Source organism: Rattus norvegicus, chromosome 2 (assembly GCF_036323735.1).
Source record: "Rattus norvegicus strain BN/NHsdMcwi chromosome 2, GRCr8, whole genome shotgun sequence".
Classification (NCBI taxonomy): domain Eukaryota; kingdom Metazoa; phylum Chordata; class Mammalia; order Rodentia; family Muridae; genus Rattus; species Rattus norvegicus.
Genome location: NC_086020.1, coordinates 7,400,712 through 7,424,229, shown reverse-complemented (window position 1 = coordinate 7,424,229; position 23,518 = coordinate 7,400,712). Strand labels below are relative to the sequence as shown.

General features: G+C 39.1%; 1 protein-coding gene across 13 annotated transcripts in view; it reads right to left on the bottom strand.

Annotated features, from left to right (window-relative positions):
- The window catches only part of Skic3 (SKI3 subunit of superkiller complex), a 162,935-nt gene that overhangs the window by 102,122 nt on the left and 37,295 nt on the right, over positions 1–23,518 (bottom strand). For 10 of the 13 annotated variants that reach the window (XM_063281455.1, XM_063281449.1, XM_063281457.1 and 7 more), the window contains 15 exons: positions 15,286–15,422; positions 14,483–14,584; positions 13,118–13,257; positions 11,033–11,119; positions 10,487–10,590; positions 9,896–10,022; positions 9,107–9,286; positions 8,334–8,458; positions 7,352–7,605; positions 6,041–6,143; positions 2,877–3,053; positions 2,637–2,781; positions 2,424–2,502; positions 2,275–2,336; positions 1,262–1,318 (listed from right to left, as the gene is read on the bottom strand). In XM_063281455.1, the coding sequence (XP_063137525.1) occupies positions 1,262–1,318; positions 2,275–2,336; positions 2,424–2,502; positions 2,637–2,781; positions 2,877–3,053; positions 6,041–6,143; positions 7,352–7,605; positions 8,334–8,458; positions 9,107–9,286; positions 9,896–10,022; positions 10,487–10,590; positions 11,033–11,119; positions 13,118–13,257; positions 14,483–14,584; positions 15,286–15,422 (1,879 nt within the window). Of the gene's footprint in view, positions 1–1,261; positions 1,319–2,274; positions 2,337–2,423; positions 2,503–2,636; positions 2,782–2,876; positions 3,054–6,040; positions 6,144–7,351; positions 7,606–8,333; positions 8,459–9,106; positions 9,287–9,895; positions 10,023–10,486; positions 10,591–11,032; positions 11,120–13,117; positions 13,258–14,482; positions 14,585–15,285; positions 15,427–23,518 lie in introns of all 13 variants that reach the window. The other 3 variants (NM_001427072.1, NM_001427073.1, XM_063281456.1) reach the window with 2 other exon arrangements.

Below are 23,518 nucleotides of genomic sequence, written 5' to 3'. Positions count from 1 at the left end.
AATTTCATTGTTAAGGCGCAATTAGAATTCAATATTTTAGCTACACAGTCTTAGAATAATGCTATGGACAATACATTCCTCTACAGGTGAAGAGCTCTGGTCTCCTGCAACATGATACTATAGGACTCTATCTTTATCTGGGTCTTAATCTCCATGTCTACGTCTCTATCACCTAGTCTGCAGAGCTTTAAACACCATGTGCTAAGTGTAGTCTAGTCCCCCTTATTGAGGGAAGAACACACACAACCAATGAAGTTGAAGAGAAGCTCCTGGAGAAAGAGATTAACAACACAATTCTACAATAGGCAGTCAAGAAACATTAAATACACCTCTCGTGGACAGTGAGTTCATATGTTCCCTGTCCCTTGCTTTAAAATCAACAACAACACACTCCATACTGCTTTCTACTGTTCTAGGATACTCCGTGTGGTGTCAAGAAAGACTGTTTTTAAGAAGAAGAAAGCTTATGAACGATTGTGCCCTGTGGACACAAGACTTGACCTAAGGCCTTGCCCACACCTAGGGTGTTTTCTTTCACTGAGCTACAGCTTCAATAATGTCAAAATCTAATTTAAGAATTTATTTCAATTTACAATCTTACAATGCACTAATGATTAGTCAGAATCACTCAAAAGAATATTATGGATTTTTTTTTCTGTCAAAGGACTGGATTTAGCACACTAACTACAGGAAGAAGCAGTCAGATGTAGCACTATCCCTGGACTTGTGAAGATTTCCCACATATGGCCTATAACATGATTCCAGGTACTCTGCTCCATCGGCTCAACTGGGAGGAATTCCAAGGGACATGTAAAGAAAATAACATTTGCTAAGGCTAAAATGTAAATTACATCAATGGTCAAATTTAAGATAGTAAAAAAAATTCTAATTGTCTCTCTTCAGTCACCCAGCCTAACCATGGGATACAAACAACTTCTGTTTGTGCTGTTACCAGATGAATTCATAAGAGAATTGTTTACATCTATAAAAACTACCTAATGAGGCTGAAGTAAGAGGACGGCTGCTACACAGTGAGTTCAAAGCTACTGTGGACTACATAGAAAGATGCTGTCTCAGAGTGGGTAAAGCTTTACATTAATATAAAATGAGAAGTTTCATGAGTTTCATGGAAGGAGAAATAAATCTTACACATTCATTATATCGACATAAAATACAAATGCCACTGATTAACTAGAATATTTGACATACTGGACAGATAATACCTATACCTATAGGATTTCTTCACAACTGATAATTATACCTCAATGTTTTCAGTCGCAAGGTATAACACTCCTAAGTTGGTCCATGCAGCAGCGTTCTAAAAGACATTTAAAAACAAACAAGTCTCATTCAGAGAAGCTTCTTTTTACAGTGGGCAGCAGTTAACAGAGGCTCATAACTAGTGAAAGTGATTTTTTAAAAAGTGACTATTTAGTGACTATTTAGTAACCATTCAGTGTTCAGCCCTAAACAGAGCATCTACAGCACATCCTCCAAGGTGCAGGAAACATCAGTGGACAGCAGAAAGAATGAAAGGCCTGGAGGATGGGAGGGATGCTCAGTCTTCTTAACAGAACCACATTGGCCCCTGCACTCACAAACTCACCTGCCGAGATCTGTAAGACTGAACACATCAGCATTCTACTGTGCAGGGTGGAGGAGCTCATGGAGCTCCACCCCCAGCTAAGGAGCTGAAAGAGAATAGAGACCAGGAGGCCTTTTTCTACAGTGATGTAGCTACTGTTAATGTGTCCATCGTCCACAAGTAACCCATATCCATGCTCACACAAGCAATCCAATTAAACTCAGTAGTCCATTTAAAGAAAGAGGAGGAGGAGGAAGAGGAGGAGGAGGAGGAGACATAAAAGTAGGAAGGGAGAATCATTGGATGAGGGAGGAGAGGAGGAGCATAGGGAGCTGGATATTCTCAAAACACATTATGTATGTGTATTGAACTAGCAAAGAATAAATTAAACAACATCATCCTGACAACCACATTTACACAATCATGCAGAAGCACACATGCACACATACACTCAATAAATAAATATAATATTTTTAAAAGCACACATGCACACATATACTCAATAAATAAATATAATATTTTTAAAATAAGAAAGACCCTTCCTCAACACAATGAAAGGTGAGAACCAACTCCCACAGTAATCCTCTAATGTCTATAAGCACATCTGCACACACGAAATGAATTGATTTTAAAAGCAAATTAATACACCGAATTTTGCAATTCTATTTGCAGACACACAGAGCACTTACAATTTGTTCTGCCTGGATTGATTTGATGAAACAGTGCTGAGCAAGGGCATAATTTCCAACTCCTGAAACATATAGAACTTAAAGTAACTGAACTTTGTTGCCTGAAAACAAACATCTTGTAAAATAAGAAAAGTTTACTCAATTCTCACCATGGTAACATGTAACCACACCAAGAGCGTTCCAGTATAAGTGATTATTACTGTCCAGCCTCACTGCCTTTTTCAGACACTAAAAAGAAGTGACATTAATTTATTTCTTGAATATCAGCAGTTATATAAATATAGTTTAATGTTAAAACAAAGCATTAATAACATCTTTCATAAAATCACTTGTTTTTGTAGTTCATAAAAAACTTTCCATACATGCAAAGATTTCTCCAGTAACTCAGTAAGATCATTCATGCTGCTGCCTGTTTCTGCTAGATGCTGTGCTTGACGGTAATAATTAATTCCAAGATCACACCATGTATTAGATGTAGACATCAATTTTAATGCACGACCATAACACCTGCAGAAAAATAGAAATGAATGGTATGGGTGTTTTCAAAATCGAATGTTCAAATTCAACTCTGATGTGAATGACTGGTGATCTCCATAAGTCACCTTCCTCCAAGATGCAGGAGCTCATCTTTCCGTAAGACTTCTTGTCCTTCTTGCTGGCCGAGAAGGGCTCCTGAGACACGAACATTCACTTTAGCTGGTGAAACGGGGTGCAGACAAGTGCATGCATCCCCCATGAGCTTCCAAAGACAAGACACATCAGCTCGATGCTGTAGGGCCCTGTCAGACAAACAAAGGCTTTCAAAATTGTGTTCAAAAGTCTGTCACTCAGGACTCTGTATCCTTAAAACAAAAGAACTATATGCAGTCCTGACTGAGGGCAATGTCAGGCTCTGAGCATGACTCACTGGTCACTTTTTTAAAAAGAGAACATGTATTTAATGCACAATTTACGAACAACCTACTAATAATACAACAGAGTATGTTGAAAAGACATAGAATTTCATCTGACATACATGATGACCTGTTTACAGATTCATTTTACAAATGCACTTATAAATAACAGATATTCAGCATGGAAACTCAAACAAAACAATGAACAGAAATGAGTAGCATAATGATTTAATAATAAATACATAAACAAATAAATACATGAGAGTGCTGCTAAATGCTAAGGCATTATAATCAAATGTAGACTTTATATTCCTAGCCAATGTACTTCAAAGTAATAGAAACTTGACATGTAACTGTAAAGCTATTAATTTCAACCCATAAAAAGCTACACTTACAACAAGTATTTATAATTAAATCCAATAACATGTACCAGAAAACCCCAAAACTTTGGGATGCACTATAAAAGTAAAGCTTCATAAAATACTGTTCTAACAGTGCATGGTATGCTTCTATAATGTCACCACTCAAGTCAGACTAGACTACACATGACTTAAATCCTTTGAGAAATAGAAAATCCATTGAAAAAAAAATCTCTCTAATAAACGTCAAAAGTATCAGGGATTATAATTCATACTTATGAAAACATTGCGATATCAATTCAATATCAATTCAATCATACAAATCTTATCCATATAGTAGTGTCTCTACTTCTTGAGTTAATGCAACAACAGCAATGAGAAAATCTTTATAAAGTAATTGTCTTCAAATCAACATTCCAGTCTCTGTTCATGTAACACCTTCTGCAAACCTTCAGATCATTGTAACAGCTAAAGAATCAAGAGCTATCCAATTTGGTAACCACCTCTAATTTTCAGGAATATAAATTTTCTTACACTTCATCAGCTGCGCTTGCAAGTAAGTCATCATGAGCACTAGAAATTTTATCTTCTACTTTACATTAGTTAATGCACTACTATTTGCTGATGCATAAGACTCTGAAGTTTCTAACATTCTTCACAAATAGTTGGAAAAACCATAAAGGCGGCAAGGAATACGGAATTGGATAGACAACCCAGTACTCCCATGATGTTGACAAAGGTATTGGCACAAATTGTCTCTTCAATATTTTCTTCTTGTTTTGATGCTTATTTGCAAATGCTCTCAGAAAGTACAGAGGCAGGCAAATGTCATCTTCTTTCCATTTACAAGTGTTAAAATTTTAACATTCTTATTCTTTGTAAACAACAGACCAACACAGATTCTTTTTATGAGTATGATTATGATTATTGTTACAGTTATTGTTCTTTATTTACATTTACATTTCAAATGTTGTCCCCCTTCCCGGTTTCCCCTCCGCAAACCTCCATCCTATCCCTCCCTTCCCTCAGCCTCTAAGAGGGTGCTCCCCACCCACCTAGTCCTGCCTCATCCCCAAGCATCCTGCACTGGGACATCAAGCCTCCGCAGGACCAAGAACTTCTCTGCAGCCCAAACGCATGTCTTTTCAGCTTTAATTTAAAAAAAAAACAAAACAAAAAAAAAAACAAAACAAAAACAAGCAGCTCAGTGGTACAGTTGCTCTTGAGATCTTACTGAGACTTTCTTTGAAGTCGCTCTCCTCTTGCCTTTGTTCCCCAAGTGGCTTGGATTAAAGGCATGTAGCACTGTACCAGGATAATCTGTAGACTTGTTGCCTCTGTGTGTGTGTGTGTGTGTGTGTGTGTGTGTGTGTGTGTGTGTGTGTGTGTGTGTGCTCTTAAATGCGCGTGCGCACACACAGGCACACACGCACACACGCACACGCACACACACACACACACGTACGCGCACACGCACGCACACACACATGCACGCACGCACACACGCACACGCACGCACGCACACACGCACGCACACACGCACACACACGCACGCACACACGCACACACACACGCACACACGCACGCACGCACACACACGCATGCACGCACACACACGCATGCACGCACACACGCACACACACACGCGCACGCACACACACACGCACACACACACGCGCACGCACACACACACGCACGCACGCACGCGTGTTCACCTGACTACAGAGGCCGTCAGACATCCTGCTCTATCCCTCTCTGTCACATTTTCTGGAACTGGGATGGCACCCAGTAAGACTCTGTGCTTCTTGGGCTGGGCCTTCCAAAACAGCAGAGTTAGAGGCACATGTGCAGACACCCAGCATGAGTGCTGGGGATTTAAACACAGGTCCTCATACTCGCCCAGCAACTGCTCTTACCTACTCTTACCTGACAGCCATCTCCATGACCCCTACCTAGTATGTGGACTATTTAAAGTCATCTATCACAAAATAATACATTACATTTCTATAACATTTTACATCTAAATTTCCCGGATTCTTTCTTACTAGATTCACCACTTTTGTCTTACAGCTTCTCTCCAGGATTAATGGGAAAGCTTGTTTTACCTTCAGCCCATCTATAGGCTGAAACAGACCCTGCTGAGGAGTGAAAGCACACTACATATGAGAAGTTCCACTCCGCTGTCAGTTGTAGCCGAGAGCCACCATGTCAGGGTCAAGGGACACTATCACTCCCTTCCCTTAGCCTCTAAGAGGGTGTTCTACTAGTAGTTGCTGCGTCCCTCCTCTCTGCAGCATGACAGCCACTACAAAGACCACAACAAAGTCTTTCTCCACACGTAAAGTTAATTCAGTTTGTATACTATAGAATTAGTTGGCTAGTCTGTTATTATTCTTTATGCTTGACAGTCTGAATAATTGCCATATCTAGCAGCATAGGCATAAAACTGTATCCTAAATTTAGCTTTATTATACTACCAAGCAAGTAAGAGTGCTAAACAAAGATGGTACTAACCGGGTGAAATATCCCAGAGCTTGCTCCACATAGTCCACAGCTTTCCCGTCCAGAAAATCCACTAAGGCCGCCTTCCCCAGCATCAGGTGGCACTCACCCAAACCTGCAGTGAGATGACGATGTGTACCATTAAGATATACAAAACAAACACTTAGAATCAACATTAGATAAATCGTCATTCTTTTAAGAACATTTCCCATAAAACAACAGTATTATTTTATAAAATTATCTCTAAATGTAATCTTGATACATTTAGAAATGATCTCAAATGTCAAGGTTCTCTTGCAATAAAAAAAGCACTGAACTCAGAGGAAGTTATCTGTACAGAGTTGCCTTAACTACAGACGCCTGCTTAAAAGCAGTATTTGACCTTTTATATTAAAATCTGTGTAACAATACAGTAAAAATTAAATAGAATAATAAATTCCTCAAGTGCCAGGAAATATTTCATAAACATAAGTTCTTTCTCTTGAGGAAACTTTTATAAATGGAAAGAGGGAAAGAGGAAAAAGAAGAAAAGTGATTCCAGCTGCAAAACAACCCAGGAGCTGAAAAAGACCTGCTCACATAGCAGGCTTCAGTTTATGAAGGGGTAACAGCTACTATAACATAAAAAGGATTAAGATATTCTGGGAACATAGAAATAACAAAACATGGCGTAGTGGTTTGAATGAAAATGGCCCCCAAAGGTTCACAGGCAGTGGCACCATTAGGAAGTGTAGCCTTGTTGAAGTAGGTGTGGCCTTGTTGTGGGTAGTGTGCCATGGGGGCTGGCTTTGAAGTTTCAGATGTTCAAGCCAAGCCCAGTATCACTACGTCTCTCTGCCACACTCAGATCCAGATCCAGAGCTCTCAGTTACTTCTGCAGCACCATGGTCTGCATTGCCCATGCTTCTGCCATGATGACAGTGAACTAAATCTCTGAATTGTAAGCCCGCCCCAGTGTTGTCCTTTATAAGAGTTACCGTAGTCATAGTATCTCTTCACAGCAGTAGAAACCCCAACTAGGACACATAGCATCAGAGAAGTTTATTTGGAAGATATATTTGGGGTCCAATAGCTTTTGTTCTGTTTGTCTAAGAGTTAAATCTCTATGTATTACCATTTATGAACTGCTGAGGAAACAAAACTTGATCTTTTATAAACAAATCAAACCAAGAAATTCTTAATAAGAAATTTTTGTCAGATACTTGCTATATTATTTATTATTATTCTCAAGTTATTTAATATATGTAGGTAGAAAATTTACTTAGAGGTTCTATAGTTCAGTATTATTAAATTTTCAAAAAGGAAGTTTTGAAAAGAAATTACCTTTTAAGGCAGGCACATAATCTTCCTCCTTTTTAATGATCAGCTGATACTGTGCAATGGCTTCCGAATACCTGCCTAGGATTTGCTGAATGGCTGCCACTTTAAACACACTGTATGTGGAGTCAGGGCTGAGCTCACTGGCTCTTGTGAAGGACTTCAAGGCCGTTGTGTAGCTACCCCTGCTTAAGTATGCCTCTCCTAATGACTCCCAACAATTGCAGTCCTTGGGGTCCGCCCTTAATGCTGCCTGTAAACTTAAACATTTAAGAAACAAAAGTTAAAGAACTACATCCACATCTAAAAGGAATGTATAAATTAAGCAATACAATCAAATCATCCATACGTCCTCTGATTTGCAAACATGGAACTTAAAACAATCTTCCCTCCTACTTTTACAATTTGAATGTTTTTAATAGTAAGAAAACTTTGTGAAGCAATTTTTAAAAAATAAGAACAAAATGCTCTTTTGGGAAAATGCTGACCATGATGCCTTTTTCTTTGTTATCTGACAGAGTTCCAGTTTCCTAACCTGCCAGGATAAGTGGGAATCTCGGTTTGACTGTCAGTCTATCAGCCTGACAGGCCTCCTACGGAACACCTGAAATACAGTTCAAAGCGAATGTTTAAAATCAATCACATATGAACCTCACCCTTCAAGTTGCAAAGGTTTCCCTTCCCTAAGCCAACAGTTATCAATATAAGAGCAGAGATCTCAGCTTTTATTCCTGAAATGTCTCCTGAGAGACCTAACCGCATTATGATGCCAACAGAGAGTTAACTGGCTAACTCCACAGTACAGGCCTTAACCACTTCAAATTCTACTGCCTTGCAGGCAATAAGCACCCAATTAATCTAGTAAATTTTGTTACCTTTCCCTCAACATGCATCTTGGTAAGAGGCCACTTATAAAGGTCCTGTGATTAGCAAGGAAATTTAAGCAGGCACTACACTGTTTAAATGTAAACATAGTAAGACACCTTACTCAGCCACTGCTTGAGAATGGTGACCAGCTTTCAAATAGTATAGGCCTCGTCTCAGCCACGCCCACTTCGCTGCTCCTGAGCTTGCCTTTTGGGTTACTGCTGTCAAGATCGCTAATGCAGTTTCCTAATGAGAAAATATCAATGTCAGGGACACCAAATATAAAAATACAGAGCAATAATACATAAGAAACAGACAAACTTTCAGTGCCCATTTCTAGTTCTTTTAATTTACAATGAAATACGTAAAACTAATTTTAATAATAAATGAGAAGTCAGGAAGTTAGAAAGGACTGAGGCCAGATCTAAGGATCTTATGTGAAAGCTGAAATGGGGAGGGTTCCTGTACCCCAGCACTGTAGAACAGGGATGGGGACCAGACAGAGCCCTGAAGCTCACTAGTAGGCATCCTGGCTGAACCAGTGAGCTTCATGTTCAGTGTACAGTCCTCTCTCAAAAAGTAAGAGTAAAAGTATCAGGAAAAGACACCTGACAATGACCTCAGGCCCATACACTTAAGCACATATACCCATGAAAGCCACGCATCCAAGTGTATAGCCATGTAAGAGCACATACAGAAAACAGACAAGTAATTCAGTATCTATCTACCACTGAAAAGAAAATGTAGTTTATAAACAAATACAAAGATATTTCTTTTTACCTATGAACAAAATGAAAAAACAATGATAACTTTTAAGTAAATATATTATAAAAACCATTCCCATTTATATGCTAGGGTAAAAGACTAAGAGACAAAAGTGGTCATGAGACAGACCGTGTCTTCAAGCTCTACGCTCAGGTCAACTGCAGCAGCTCCAGACTCAGCATCGCTGTCATCTAATTCAAATGCTTTCCTGTAACAGCCTCGGGCTCTATTTCTATCGCCAGCCACATCTCGGTAATAATGGCCTAGGTAGCAGAAAACTTTACCCATGTGTGCATCCAGTCTTGCGGCCTTGGAAAGGAACATCGACAATGCAGCATTAAAAGTTCACATAGTATATATGCACTGATACAGCACACTGGTTAAAGGAAAGAAACTGCTTTATTAAAAGTACAGAATTACGACAAACAATCCTTTAGTATGAAATTTAAAACAGAAGCAAAAGCTGGTCCACACTGCCTGCAAAAATTAGACATGATAAACTAACAGTTCTTTGGTAAAAACAAATATAAAATTAAAGCCATTGTCAAATTACTACGCTTTCCTGAGAAGATCAGAATTTAAGACATAGATGTTAAAAGCCTATAAAAACAGTAAGCTAAAAATCTAGAGGTATGGACCACAAACTACAGAGTCATCAGCTAAAAGAGCATTTCCTCCACAGTCACCATGGCTAGACTTCTATAACACAGATTTCTGAAACAGAACTTTTATATTTTCATCATGTAAATTTTTACCTACAAAAACCGACAGAATACTCTCACAAAACCTCTTCTATTAGACAGGAAATTTGAAAAGATACTTCAGTAGCTAGTCATTTTAAATAACTAATCTGACACCATTTGATTGTTTAACAAATCTCCACTCTAAACAGAACATTTAGCAGTAGTGCTGGTTTACCTTCAGAAAGTGGTTAAGAGCCTTTGTTCTGTCTTTTCTTGTTTCTTCACCCATGAGCCAGTATGTCAACCCAAGCTGGTAATGATATTCAGCAACTTCAGCATCTTTCTCCAGTGCTCTCTGGAAACTAAATCACCAAAGGGAAGTGAAAAGGAGTATTGAATGTGTAAGAGTGCGTATGTGTGTGTGTGTGTGCGTTTAATTTCACTTCTAGCATAGGAACTATACATTTTTCTGTAATGAATTTCTAATCTAACTAGTTCATCGTAATGCTTACTTAGCCAAAGTAAGATTTGGCCCTGTGCTTCTTAAAAGCTCTTTTTCAATAACATAATTTTTTGCTTATTATAGTCTAAATTCTGAAGTTGTGACATGCTTTTGATTTGGGAATTTCCTTATTTATTTTATGCATATGGGTTGCGTGCACGTGCGCGCACACACACACACACACACACACACACACACACACACACACACACGTGCCACAGAAATCTACAATTAGACCTTCATTAAGCCCATTTTGAGTTATTGTGATTATTCCCAAAATATCATAGGATATTACTGGAGCACAGGCAACCTACAAAGTCTTACCTCGTTTCTGCTTGCACATAGTCCTTCTTAGTAAAATGAACATAAGCTTCAAGAGCGTGAGCTTCAGACAGATCAGGGTAAGAGGCTACAAGGTCTTCCATGATCTGTGGAGGAGACACTTGTCAATTCCATTAAAAACCATTAAAAACCAATGGGGCTGGAGACATGGCTCATGAGTTAGAGTGCTGGTTGTTCTTCCAGAATCCCAGGTTCAATTCCAAGCACCCACATGCTGGCTGTTAACCATCAGGAATCCATGCTCTTTCCTGACCTCTGAGGTCACAAACATGGCATAACATACATACAGGAAAGATACCCAAACACATGAAATACAATAAAATATTTTAAAATAGCTTTTGAGTTTAATTTCTTAGTTGGCTATCTTGTTCAGTTTTTTTATTTTATATTTAATTTTACTCTATTTTTGGATCTTGGTACCAAATTTAGGGCCTTAAACTTTGTAGACAAATACTATACCACTGAACTAAATCCCCAAACCCTCTTTTAGACCTCAAATAGTACTCCACTTGAAAGAAAAGGACCAACCTTTGTAGCTTTGTCTATAGCACCTGTATTCAGACAGGCCAGGCCTTGGAGAACCAGCAGTCCCGGGGTATTATCTGTGTCAGAAAGCTAGATGAGAAACAATGGATAGTTGTTACAAGGCTCTCCAGACAGCTTGGGGGTGTCTGCTCTACTTAGGAAGCACAGAAGAGCAAGGTCGGGAGGATGGAGTCAGAGGGTAGTCCCCTCACTATCCAGTTCCCAGCATTCAAATGGGGACGTTTCAAATAGAGCAGCTTTGCATGACTGCTACCCAGCTACAGAATCATAAACTCAGATGCTGTTTTCCCGTGTATATATCCACCATTTTGCTAATACCCCTCAGATGAATTAAACAAATGTCAGTTACTATAACTTCTTGTCTGTGCTATTTCAGCATACACATCTAAGATAAAGTTATTTGTAAATGGCAACCTTACTACCATTCTCAGATCCAAAGCCAAGCCAACTGTATGGCTCTCTTAGCATCAGATTTCCGAGCTGACTCAAAGAATTTAAGAGAAATATTTTAGCCAAATTTACATATATCTCAGTTAGATGGTAATTCCTTTAAGTTTTAAAGTAACTTTTAAAGAACAGGGTCCCCTTCTGTTTTCCTGCTTTCTTTACAGTCTAACTGTGACAGACCATTTGCATAGTGTTACAATGTTACGTTCTTATGAAGTAAATGTCCTTGAGCTGCCTGACATTCTCTCTGGTCCTGTGTCAACATGCAGGGTAGATGCTTGACCTGACCTGGGTCTGATGTTCTGCTGATATATGCTATTTGTCATGGTTGGGTCAGACTACCTTTTCTACCTGTGGAAGCCACAGATCCTCAACACCTACACCTCTTTATTCACTTAAGATTATACAATGGAGCTTTCTAGTCTATTATAGCACTTTTCCTTATCACATAGTACTTAAACCAAGAGAAAGTTCCCTTATCTGTTTGGCTATCTTGAGCAGTTCATAGTGTGGCATGACTAATGCTCTCACACTTTACAGTGTGTCCCTTATACTCAGTAATGTGTTTTCAACAAGCTGTTCTGATTTTTTTTCTTTGTGGTACTGTTGCACTGGAACTTAAACATATTTAAACATTAAACAGTACATGCATTGTTGCCATTGGTGGACAGCTATGATGTCTCCAGCCAGTTCCCATGTCTCCTTAGTGTGGTTCTTTATAGTTTCTGTGCTTTCTAGCATGACATGATGCTTTGCACTCAACAAGTTTTCTTTTTCAGATATGCAAATATAAATTCCTTTAAAAACTTTTCTCTATGCATTAGGAAGGTATTCATGAAGCATCTACACAAGGTACACACTGAGGAAAGACAAGTAGAGATGCTAGGTTTTCTGAGACAGGGTCTCAATGTGATTCTGACTGGCGTGGAACTCATAATGCACCACAGGTCGGCCTTAAACTCATGACCATCATTCTGCATGAGATCTGTGTTGGGCTAACAGGCATGAACCACCACATCCCAATACTTAAAGAGTTCTTGAAGGAGGCCAATGGCTGATGTCACTTTAAAGAAATGACATAGAATGCAAAATCCTTTGAAATACACAAAGCAATGATTTTTAAAAAATTGCAATAAATATCTTCCAAAGTTCTCACTATCATCATCTGCCCACTATGTTCTCACTAAGGAATTTCAAAAGCCTGAAGAAATCGGTTCCCTCTTTTAAAAACAAACCAACATCTGTGGATGAGGCAAACATTACATTTTTAAACAAGAAGCTATTTAGTTATTAATTGTTCAATAATCTGTAAAACATTTTCTAAGGAAAAAGTCCTAAACTGTTAATAAGCAAGTAGTGCTACTTCAAAAGGACAGAAACGAGATGGGAGAACAGGCACTGAAACAAAGCTATCACGAGAACTACTGAAGTACTAACCGTAGGCACACAGATAACAAGGAGGTCTAAGAGTGTCAAAGATTTCTGAGAGTATAGACAGACACTAAATTTGTGAAGGTAACTCAGAATGTATGGTGGTAAGCATGTAACGGGAAAGAAGGCTGGCACCCAGTACCTGGAAGCAGAACCCGAGAGGGAAGGTTCAGACTACAGACTATATACCTGATCAAGGATATGCACTGCCTCCTCCAACGATGCACAGTCTGAGAGTTTAAGCAAAGCCTCTGCTTTCAGACGAAGACAAAGATTCTTCTGATGAAGACTGCCACCTGACGCACCGAGGTTATCTATGGTCTTCAGAGCTGACAAGATTAAGAACATAGAACGCAAGCTCCAGAGATTCAGTTTGCTTGGTTTTTAAAAATGGCATGGGGCCAGTGAGACAGGCTAAAAGACAATGGTGCTTGCCCAGCCTGACAATCTGACTACAGTGCCCTGGACCATGAGATAAGGGAGACAGAGTTCTACAAGTTATCCTCTGCCTTCTACACTTATGTTATGGCATGTGTACATGTATCCTTACAAAAAAAAAAAAAAGAAAAAAAAAAAAAGGACGGCAGAAAGGGACGAACAAAAGAAAGAAAGAAAGAACAGAAGGAAAGAAGGAAGGAAGGCAGGCAGACTAAAAAGAAAACTTTTAATAAAGAATGGCATGACTGCTCTGTAGTTAAGAGCACTGGCAGCTCTTCCAAAAGGCCTAGGTCTGATTTCCAGCACCCACAGGGCAGATCACAATCATCTATAGTTCCTTTTCCAGGGGATCCTGTGACCCTCCTTCTGCCCTCCACAAGCAATGCATGAAATGATGCATAGACATACATGCAGACTTTCCCATATATATAACATAGAGTCAATCTTAAAAATATAAGATTTTCTTAAAAAAAAACCCATAATACACTGTACATACAGTGAGCAAAATTCCTATTATAAATACATATATAATTATAACATATAGAGAGAAATGAATAATTCAAACACAAATAAACTCTCACATTCTTCTAGAAAGACCTGAATTTAAAACTAAACACCTGAATTTAAGACCTCTATCTTCCCACGGTATACAATAAAACTAAAGACACTTAAGAATAACAGTGGTACTAGTCCTCTGCAGTGAGCAAATTCAGGGCAGTGGAAGAGGAGAGAGGCTGAATTAGAATCCACTCTTGAATGCAGAAGTTTGGCAACTAACTGGGTTGAGAACAAAGAATTATCCCTCATCTATATCTATCACATTAAGAATTCATGAAACTCCTAACCATACCAAAAATTTCTTGTTGGAAAGGCTGAACATCCATACCTAACCCCACACCTTAAAGATAAATATACTAGCAGACATACAGACAAATATACTACCAAACATTCATACAGATTTGTCATTTATTTCTCTTCCTCAGTGCAATTTAAATCAACCTCAAGTTTAAAATTAAAAAAAAAAAGTCCATTGTAACAATAGTATCTTTCTCAAGTTGACCAAAACAAACAGCATCAGTCCCCATTATGTGCAAACACAAAATCCATCAAGAATACCTCGATTGCAAGAAAGAATAGCTTCCTTAGGTCTGTGCACTTTGACTTGGACTTCTGCTAGATGACACCACCCAGCTATGCAGAGAGGGCTTTCCTTCAAGCCTAGAAGGATGAGGTAATCACAAATACTGTGGGTTCCAGGAATCAAACTCATGTCTGCATACTTACAAGCACTTCCTGACTGATCTACTCCCCCAGCTGTCTAAAGCTGCAAATCAGAGTATAATACTTCTGTGCTTTCATGGGCTCCTACTCTCCTCAGCATGCAGTGTAAGCTTTTGAATAATGCTTATAAGGCCATGCTCAACCTTACTTCCTGTCCTGTCCCATACCCAAAATCCATCCTCAAGCCTTAATTATAGACCTACCCTGAGCAAGTTTTCCTCTTAGCTCTACCAATCCATAAATGTACTCCTTGACCTCACTGTCTCTACCACACACACAGTAAATCAACTCTCCTCACTCTGTCAGACATATCTCAGCTTGAATGTAAGTTTATCCAAAACACCACACCTAGGATGACTAAATTAAGCCTCTCTATTTCTAAGGTGTCACTGTGACACATAAAGTAGAACTTTTCCACACTCTTACATTGAAAAGTTGAAATTCAAATCTAAGACGCAGGCTCCAGAGTGTGTGTGTGTGTGTGTGTGTGTGTGTGTGTGTGTGTGTGTGTGTGTGTGTGTGTGTGCATGTGTGTGTGTGTGTATACATACTAGTTAATCTCCTTACATGAGGCTAATAGTCCCTACAGACTGATTACCTATACACTCATAATATGCCACATGGTATACATTCATTACCTTCTGTTAGATGACTGATAGCATCTTCATACTTCTTGTCTTGTAAAGCTCTAATACCTAAGCCAATAAGGCCTGGACCACTTTTTGAATTCATTTCCACTAGCTTATAACAATACTGGTGTCCCTCATCTGTCAGGCTCCCTGAAAGGAAAAGCGAGCATTATAAACATGCATATTTACATACATGTGTGTGTGCATATACATATATACATACATGAACACCAAATTTTTAACTACCAATATCTATATACAAAAATGTCATATTCATATATACTTTACCAAATCCTGACTTAAGGAAGTAAAAACATAAATAAAGCAAATACAGAAAGCACTAAAGCCTTATTAACACATTTAAACACTGGAAGTAAAACTTGTTTACATACAAACTCTGAAACTAAATTCATGATCAGAGGTTTCAGAGGAGAAAACTATGGCTCGTAGTAGGACTATCACAGAGCCATGACTTGCCAGATCTCTCCCCTATTCAACTTTCAGCAGTATTACCTATGCAGCCATATTACTTAGTATTTACACAAAAGAAACAGAGGACCTTACTGGTTTCCTGAGGCAGTAATTCATAGCTAGAGGCACAGCACTGGAATCTGGTGAACATTTTCTGTACCCTACTATCAAAAGATGCTGCACTAGACTTACAACACTGACTGAAGACTTTGTCACACTCTTCTCAGGTTTACATATTCAGCAATGAACTGCACACATTTTTTAATCAAATGATTTTTGCCTATATAATAATATGCATTAATTATCCAATGCTGTAAAAATCTTAATTTATTTTAGTAAAACAATTTAGTTAGAAAATATATTTTTGTATAGTTCCATTCTAATTTCTAGAAATTCATACCAAAAAGAAATGAAAAGTGTGATTTATCTTTATACTTAATGAGGAGCACTCAACCCCTTAATAAATTGTTTAATCACACAGTGAAGTTCTTAAGAAGTGACTAAGACAGACAAAACAATATAAGTGGAGAACAAATAAATATAATTAATATTTTAAAAAACCTATTGTTTTAACATCTATTGTAAAATAACAGCTCTAAACCATATATGGAGTCACTGACTCAATCATAGATATCAAGAGTAAATTTTTAACGTAATACCATTATATTTCAACATAATGCATATCAGATGCATATCAATGAATAATTTGTAATGTTATATATTGATGTAGAACCTCAAATTAGCAAAAAACTAAATATTCACAATAGCTCAAAGAATTGAAAATTCAAATTTAATTCAATCTTTTAAAAAGCACCGTATGATAAAATATGAAACCAGACTGAAATAAATATCACTTTGATCAGTTATTATGTTTCCAAACTTGACTTTTTTTTCTGTCAAGGCTACCTCACTATTATCTCCACAAATATGAATTTCAAAACATGATGCAACTAGTGCCATGCTAAAATAAGTAAGAGTAAAATTAAAAAAATAAAAAATAAAAAAGGGCAGAACGGGGCCCTCACGTACCCTGGCAGTCGGTCGCTCTCTCATGAGTTCCAGCTCTAGCAGGCCATTGGAACTAGTTATATTTTATCTCAGCAGCTCCACGATACCCGGAGCAGCAATGTCTCTACCCATCTAGTTCCCAGGCAGGTCACTACCACACCTGTTTCATACAAGGACCACCTATCTCTCAGTTCTCTTACCATGAACTCTGCTCACATTTCTAGTATCTACCCCCTGGTCCCAGTGGCAGCTACCCTCTTGTAATTCTCTGCTGCTGGTCTGTTTATATTCCCAAAATCCGCCCCCTAATAGTTATGCTATAAACTCTATAGCATCGAGCTATAAACTTGATTTTAACAACCCATTAAAATCAAGACTCAACAAACTACAACTTAACAATCAGATTTACATGTTAAATTCTCAATCTACAATACATTCACACAATAAACTCACAACAGATTGATAAGGATATAAACCGCCCACCTAGATAAGATAAATTTGCTTACAGAAATTCATCCTAACTACTTTGGCAATTCAAGACCACTTGGATCTGGCTCATCCTTCTCTGTCTCCATCTTGATTCCTTCTCCTTCTCTCCAGCCTTACAAAAGCTTTGTCCCCGCCTTATTGGTTTTCCTGTCGAATCATGGTCTTGACCTAACTTGTGCCAGTCCTCACCTGCATAATGACATCTACCTACAACATGCCCTCAATGTCCTCCTTGGCAATGCTGTGGCTAAACAAGTGTTTTACTCTGAGCTGTCTCCCTGCGCCCCAGAACACAAAGTCATAAGCCTTAATGAAGCTGTTTTCTGCTTGAATTTAAAGAGTCAAGAGCCTCCTTGTCTTGTTGTATTTCAGGTACAAGGCAAAACAAATCAAAAGGGTCATTTAGCACATATACACAAAAAATACCTTTTGACAAGTGGCAACCAGGAAGTTATTCAAACTCTGTTATATGAAGCTTGACAAATGAGTCATATTGAAAATGAGTATTGAGGCTCTACACATCAAGCAAGCCCAAGAAGGATTGACTACACTTGTCCTTGGGGGAGAGAGCACAATGATGAACTGTTGTGAAGCAGCAAATTGGATGGATACTAAAGTACTCTGGGGAGTAAGGGTATACGGCTTTTCATGGACTTCCATGTTTCTAGAAGCTCTATATTCTCAGAATAAACAGTTTGGCTCAGGATGATGAAAAGAGAAATCATGCACAACTTGGCACTGTCCTGTAATAACTATTCATTTCACCCCCAGAATAACCATTTTCCTTGGAACATACTTACAACTGGAGTGCTCCATCCCACAGCTTATTACAACAACTCACTAGAACATGAACTCCCTGGGTCTTACCACACATATGAGCAATTACCCATCCCCTAGTCACCATGATACAGAGAGCCCTTTCAGTTCTATCTACTATCCATACACAAATGCTCTTCAGGAATACTTTTGTTGTTTCGTTGAGACAGAGTCTTATGCAGCCCAGGCTGGCCTCAAACTTGGTATGCAGGTGGCCTCCCTCCCCTGTGCCGTCTTCCTCACCCTGAGATTACAGGCATACACCACCATACTCAGCTTTTAAATCAATAGGTTTTCTCATCAGTCAACATAACCCTTTACTATGTCTTTATTGTCCTTCACACACACACACACACACACACACACACACACACACACACACACAAGCATTCAAGTACACACGCACACTGCCACCTCCTGTTTCCCCAAAACCCCCAACTTAAAATAAAGCCTGGGCCTCTTGCAAGTTAAACAACTCACTTATCAATCTGTCCCATTCTCAGTGCAATACATTTTAAATGCCCATAGAATGATTCTGGTTTTTATTTTATTTGATAGTCAGGGTTTTACAGCATTTAATTTTTGTTTCTGTTCTATTCAATTTACTCTAGAACAAAGTCTAAGTTAAATCTCAAATCCATTTTATTGCAAACCTCAAGGAATGCTAGTAAGTGTGCATTTTGATGAATCTTAGGTTTGAAAGTGTCTCATTTTTTTAACCTATAATTCACACTAATTGAGGAAGGAATCGAATATCGGAGAAATTACTAAATTTACATGTGAAACTCTGCAGAAGGACATGAATCCATTTGTTCCTGCTGTTCTATGATTCTAGAATACCAGAGCCATGTCTATTTAAAAAAAAAAAAACATTGTAGGCAAATTCATGCTTATTGAGGAGGCATTCAGTCAGTTTTCCAAAAGAAATGCCCAAATACTTACCTACACCATTTGGAGCAGACAATGGAGAAAATGGTGCTAAATAGAACTAGAAAGAAAGTAACGACCAGGCATTAAGTCTCAACAGCAACTTAACAGCCACAAAGGCCACATCCTTATGTCACACACCGGCTCTTACCCTAACCTCTAAAAAAAACTGGATAATTTTGAAATAATGTTTCCTATGAGATGAAAATCAAAAACATGTATCTTCTTGTGCTGACAGGTCTTATCTTCTTCCAAGGGCTTAACACAACATTTGTCGTGTTCACTTATCTCATCTTTCAGTGGTCTAGAGAGAAGACATCACCATAATCCTCCTGCTGCCCCTCTGAAAGTTTGCTGCCCCATCACAAGCTTCCCTTCCACTGCTTTTCCCATAAATGCAGTTAGTACAGGGTTCCTTGGAAAGTCAGTTGGATGGTGTTTTGCTGAGGCAAACACATGAAGGAACATTTCATTAAAGTGGACAGAGGTGTGAAAAGATAAGGCAGACTCGTGAAAGAATGCTTGCTGAAGCAGACACAGGAGAGAGGATGTTCTGCTAAAGCAAGTATACATGAAAGACACCTGATGAAAGATTCTTTGCTAATGACACACCTATATTGGTCCACCTTACATTTCATAGTGTACGGCAGTTTCTTGCTGCTTCCATGAACTGATTAGATGCATGCGCTGGGGCAAGGCATGTGGAGGATACATAAGGTCCTTTGGAGCAATTCCCACCTGTGTTGTCTGGAAACTGGCAGTTCAGTTCACAGGTTAGCAGGCAGCAGCAGCTCTGTCCACTCACAAACAGTTCATGAATACACCAGCAGTTTGGAGGGTATAAGTAGGACTCCGCAGAGGGATGGAGAGAGAGCTTGGCCTGCTCAGACAGCTAGCTGTGTAACTCTTCGGAGTCTCAAGTCTTCAGTGATCTTCCCTTTCCTGGGAGAGGCACAGCTGAGAATTTCCGGCATCCCTCCAGGTCCCTCCTGCTGACTCGAGGTCACTTCACTGCTGTTGCTATCCAGACTCTACTGCACTGGACTGCTGGTGTATCCATGAACTGTTTGTGAGTGGACAGAGCTGCTGCTGCCTGCTAACCTGTGAACTGAGCTGCCAGTTTCCAGACAACACAGGTGGGGATTGCTCCAAAGGACCTTTCTAAGCAGGTCCTCTTCCCACCCCATCCCCTGCCCCGTATCCTTTCTTCCCCACTACTTCTGCTGGGTGGTGGGCTTCAAGGGAGGTTAAAGCATTTAAGAACCATCATTAAAAATGTTTTGAAAAAAATTAAAGTTACAGTAAAGTTCCTCAATTACTTTTCTCCTTAAACTTCTAATTACTACAATTTTCTCCATCACTACTTCAATTCAATTACTTTTATTTAAAATGACTTTTATTTGCTTTACTCACAGAGGAACAAAATGACCCAAAGCCCACCCCAGGAGGACTGACAGCTCAGAAACCAGACACCTGAAGAACACTGCATAATACACTTCAACAGTTATAGAGTCCTTTCCAGATAACTCCACTGATCTGTGCCTTGTCTAGGCAGCTCAGATTGCCTCAGAGCATCTTTGAGCAGTCTTTTAAAAAAATTAATTAACTTTAATTATTTAATTTATTCACATACCAATTGTTCCCCTGCCCCATCTTCCCTTGCAGAATTCTTCCCCTTGTTCCCCCTCCCCTTCCGCTCTGAGAGGGAACCCCCCCTCATGTATTCCCCTCATGGGGTGTCAAGCTTCTACAGGACTAGGAGCATCTTTCACACTGAGGCCAGAGAAAGCTGTCATCTCTAAGTATGTGCCCAGGCCTTGGACCAGACTCCGTGTGCTCCTTGATTAGTGGCTTAGTCTTTGGGAGCTCCCAGTGGTCCAGGTTAGTTGACACTGTTGGTCTTGCTTTGGGGTTTCCAGCCCCTTTGGGATGGGGACACAAACCCACCTTCAACGTTTTCACTCAGCAGTCTTTACAGCTTATATATATAGGCTTGGTGAGGGAGAGCTGTACCATATCTGGTCGGTTTCAGGGACTTACAGAAACCGTTTACTGTTTACTTCCTGCGTTTAAGGAGCTTCACTGAAAGACGGAATGTTTTTACCTCCCACTTAGATTATCTCTTCTAATAACCCGTGTCTTAAACTTTATCTTCTCTTCAAACTGGGTTTTAATTTCCTAGGAAACTGCTATAAAACACCTACAGGCAGCATATTGTTTTGTTGTTGTTATTCATGTATTTAGTTTCATAGATCTATTCAACCACTCATTGTCTTTTCATTATATAATTTCACTTACATGAAAGATAATACTGATAAGTAAGGATTTACCATGGTAATTTTAATGGCTTTGTTTGTTCTCTAGATCCTTTGCTCTTCTATTGCTGATTTCTTCATGGTAGGGACCTTTTCTCTAGTACTCAGTTTCTGGTTTTTTGGTTTTTTATTTATTTTTATTGGATATACTTCTTTATTTACATTTCAAATGTTATTCCCTTTCCCAGTTTACTGTCCATACTCCCCCTAACCTCTCCCCCTCCCACATAAGGGTGTTTCCTCCCCATGAACACCCCCTTACAACCAAACCCCAACATTCCCCATCACTGGGGGTCCAACCTTGACAAGACCAAGGGCTTCTCCTTCCACTGGTGCCCAACAAGGCCATCCTCTGCTACATATGCAGCTGGAATCATGGGTCAGATCTTTGGGTAGTGGTTTAGTCCCTGGAAGCTCTGGTTGGTTGGCATTGTTCTTATGGGGTTGCAAACTCCTTCAGTTCTTTCAATCCTTTCTCCAATTCCTCCAACGGGGTCCTGTTCTCAGTTCAGTGGTTTCCTACTAGAGTCACATCTGTAATTGACATGTCTGGCTGTGTCACTCAGGAGACATCTATATCTGGTTCCTGCCAGCATGAACTTCTTAGCTTCATCAATCTTACCTAGTCTTGGTGACTCTGTGTGTGTGTGTGTGTGTGTGTGTGTGTGTGTGTGTGTGTGTGTGTGTGTGTGTATACACATATATATGGGGCACTAGTGGGACAGGCTCTGAATGGCCTTTCCTTCAGTCTCTGTTCTAAACTTTGCCTCCATATCCTCTCCTATGGACATTTTTATTCCCCCTTTTAAAAAGGAGTGAAGCGTCCACACTTCCTCTTGAGCTTCACATGGTCCGTGCTCTCTCTAGTCTCTCTCTGCAGGCACTCGGAGCTATGAGTATTCCCCTAAGTACTACTTTCATTGTGTCCCATAAGTTGGGTACATTGTGCCTTCATTTTCATTAAATTCGAAGAAGTCTTTAATTTCTTTCTTTATTTCTACCTTGCCCAAGTTTTCACTGAGTAGAGCGTTGTTCAACTTCCATGTGTATATGAGTGTTCTGTCGTTACTGTTGTTATTGAAGACCAGCCTAACTCCATGGTGGTCTGAGAGGACGCAGGGGATTATTTCTATCATCCTGTATCTGTTGAGGCCTGTTTTGTGACTGATTATATGGTCAATTTTGGAGAAGGTACCATGAGGTGCTGAGAAAAAGGTATATCCTTTTGTTTTAGGATAGAATGTTCTATAAATATGTCTTAAATTTATTTGGTTCATAACTTGTGTTACATTCTCTATGTCTCTATTTAATTTCTGTTTCCATGATCTGTTCATTGATGAAAGTGGGGTGTTGAAATCTCCTACTATTGTTGCATGAGATGCAATGTGTGATTTGAGCTTTAGTAAGGTTTTTTTTTTAATGAATGTAGGTGCCCTTGCATTTGGAGCATAGATATTTAGGATTGAGAGTTCATCTTGGTGGATTTTTCCTTTGATGAATATGAAGTGTCGTTCCTTATCTTTTTTGATGACTTTTAGTTGAAAGTCGATTTTATTCGATATTAGGATGGCTACTCCAGCTTGCTTCTTCAGACCATTTGCTTGGAAAGTTGTTTTCCAGCCTCTTACTCTGAGGTAGTGTCTATTTTTGTCTATGAGGTGTGTTTCCTGTATGAAGCAAAATGCTGGGTCTTCTTTATGTATCCAGTCTGCTAGTCTATGTCTTTTTATTGGGGGAATTGAACCCATTGATGTTGAAAGATATAAAGGAATAGTGACTGTTGCTTCCTTTTGTAAGAGGTGGAATTATGTTTGTGTGTCTCTCTTCTTTTGAGTGTCTTACAAGAATATTACTTTCTTGCTTTTTCAAGGGTGTAGTTTCCCTACTTGTGTTAGCGTTTTCCATTTATTATCCTTTATAGGGCTGGACTTACAGGAAGATATTGTGTAAATTTGCTTTTGTCATAGAATATCTTGGTTTCTCTATCTATGTTAACTGAGAGTTTTGTTGGATAAATTAGCCTGCCTGGACTGGCATTCCTGTTCTCTTAGGGTCTGTATGACATCTGCCCAGGATCTTCTGGCTTTCATAGTCTTCAGTGAGAAGTCTGGTGTAATTCTTATAGGTCTCCCTTTACATGTCACTTGACCTTTTCCCCTTACTGCTTTTAATATTCTTTCTTTCTTCTGTGCATTTGGTGTTTTGACTATTTTGTG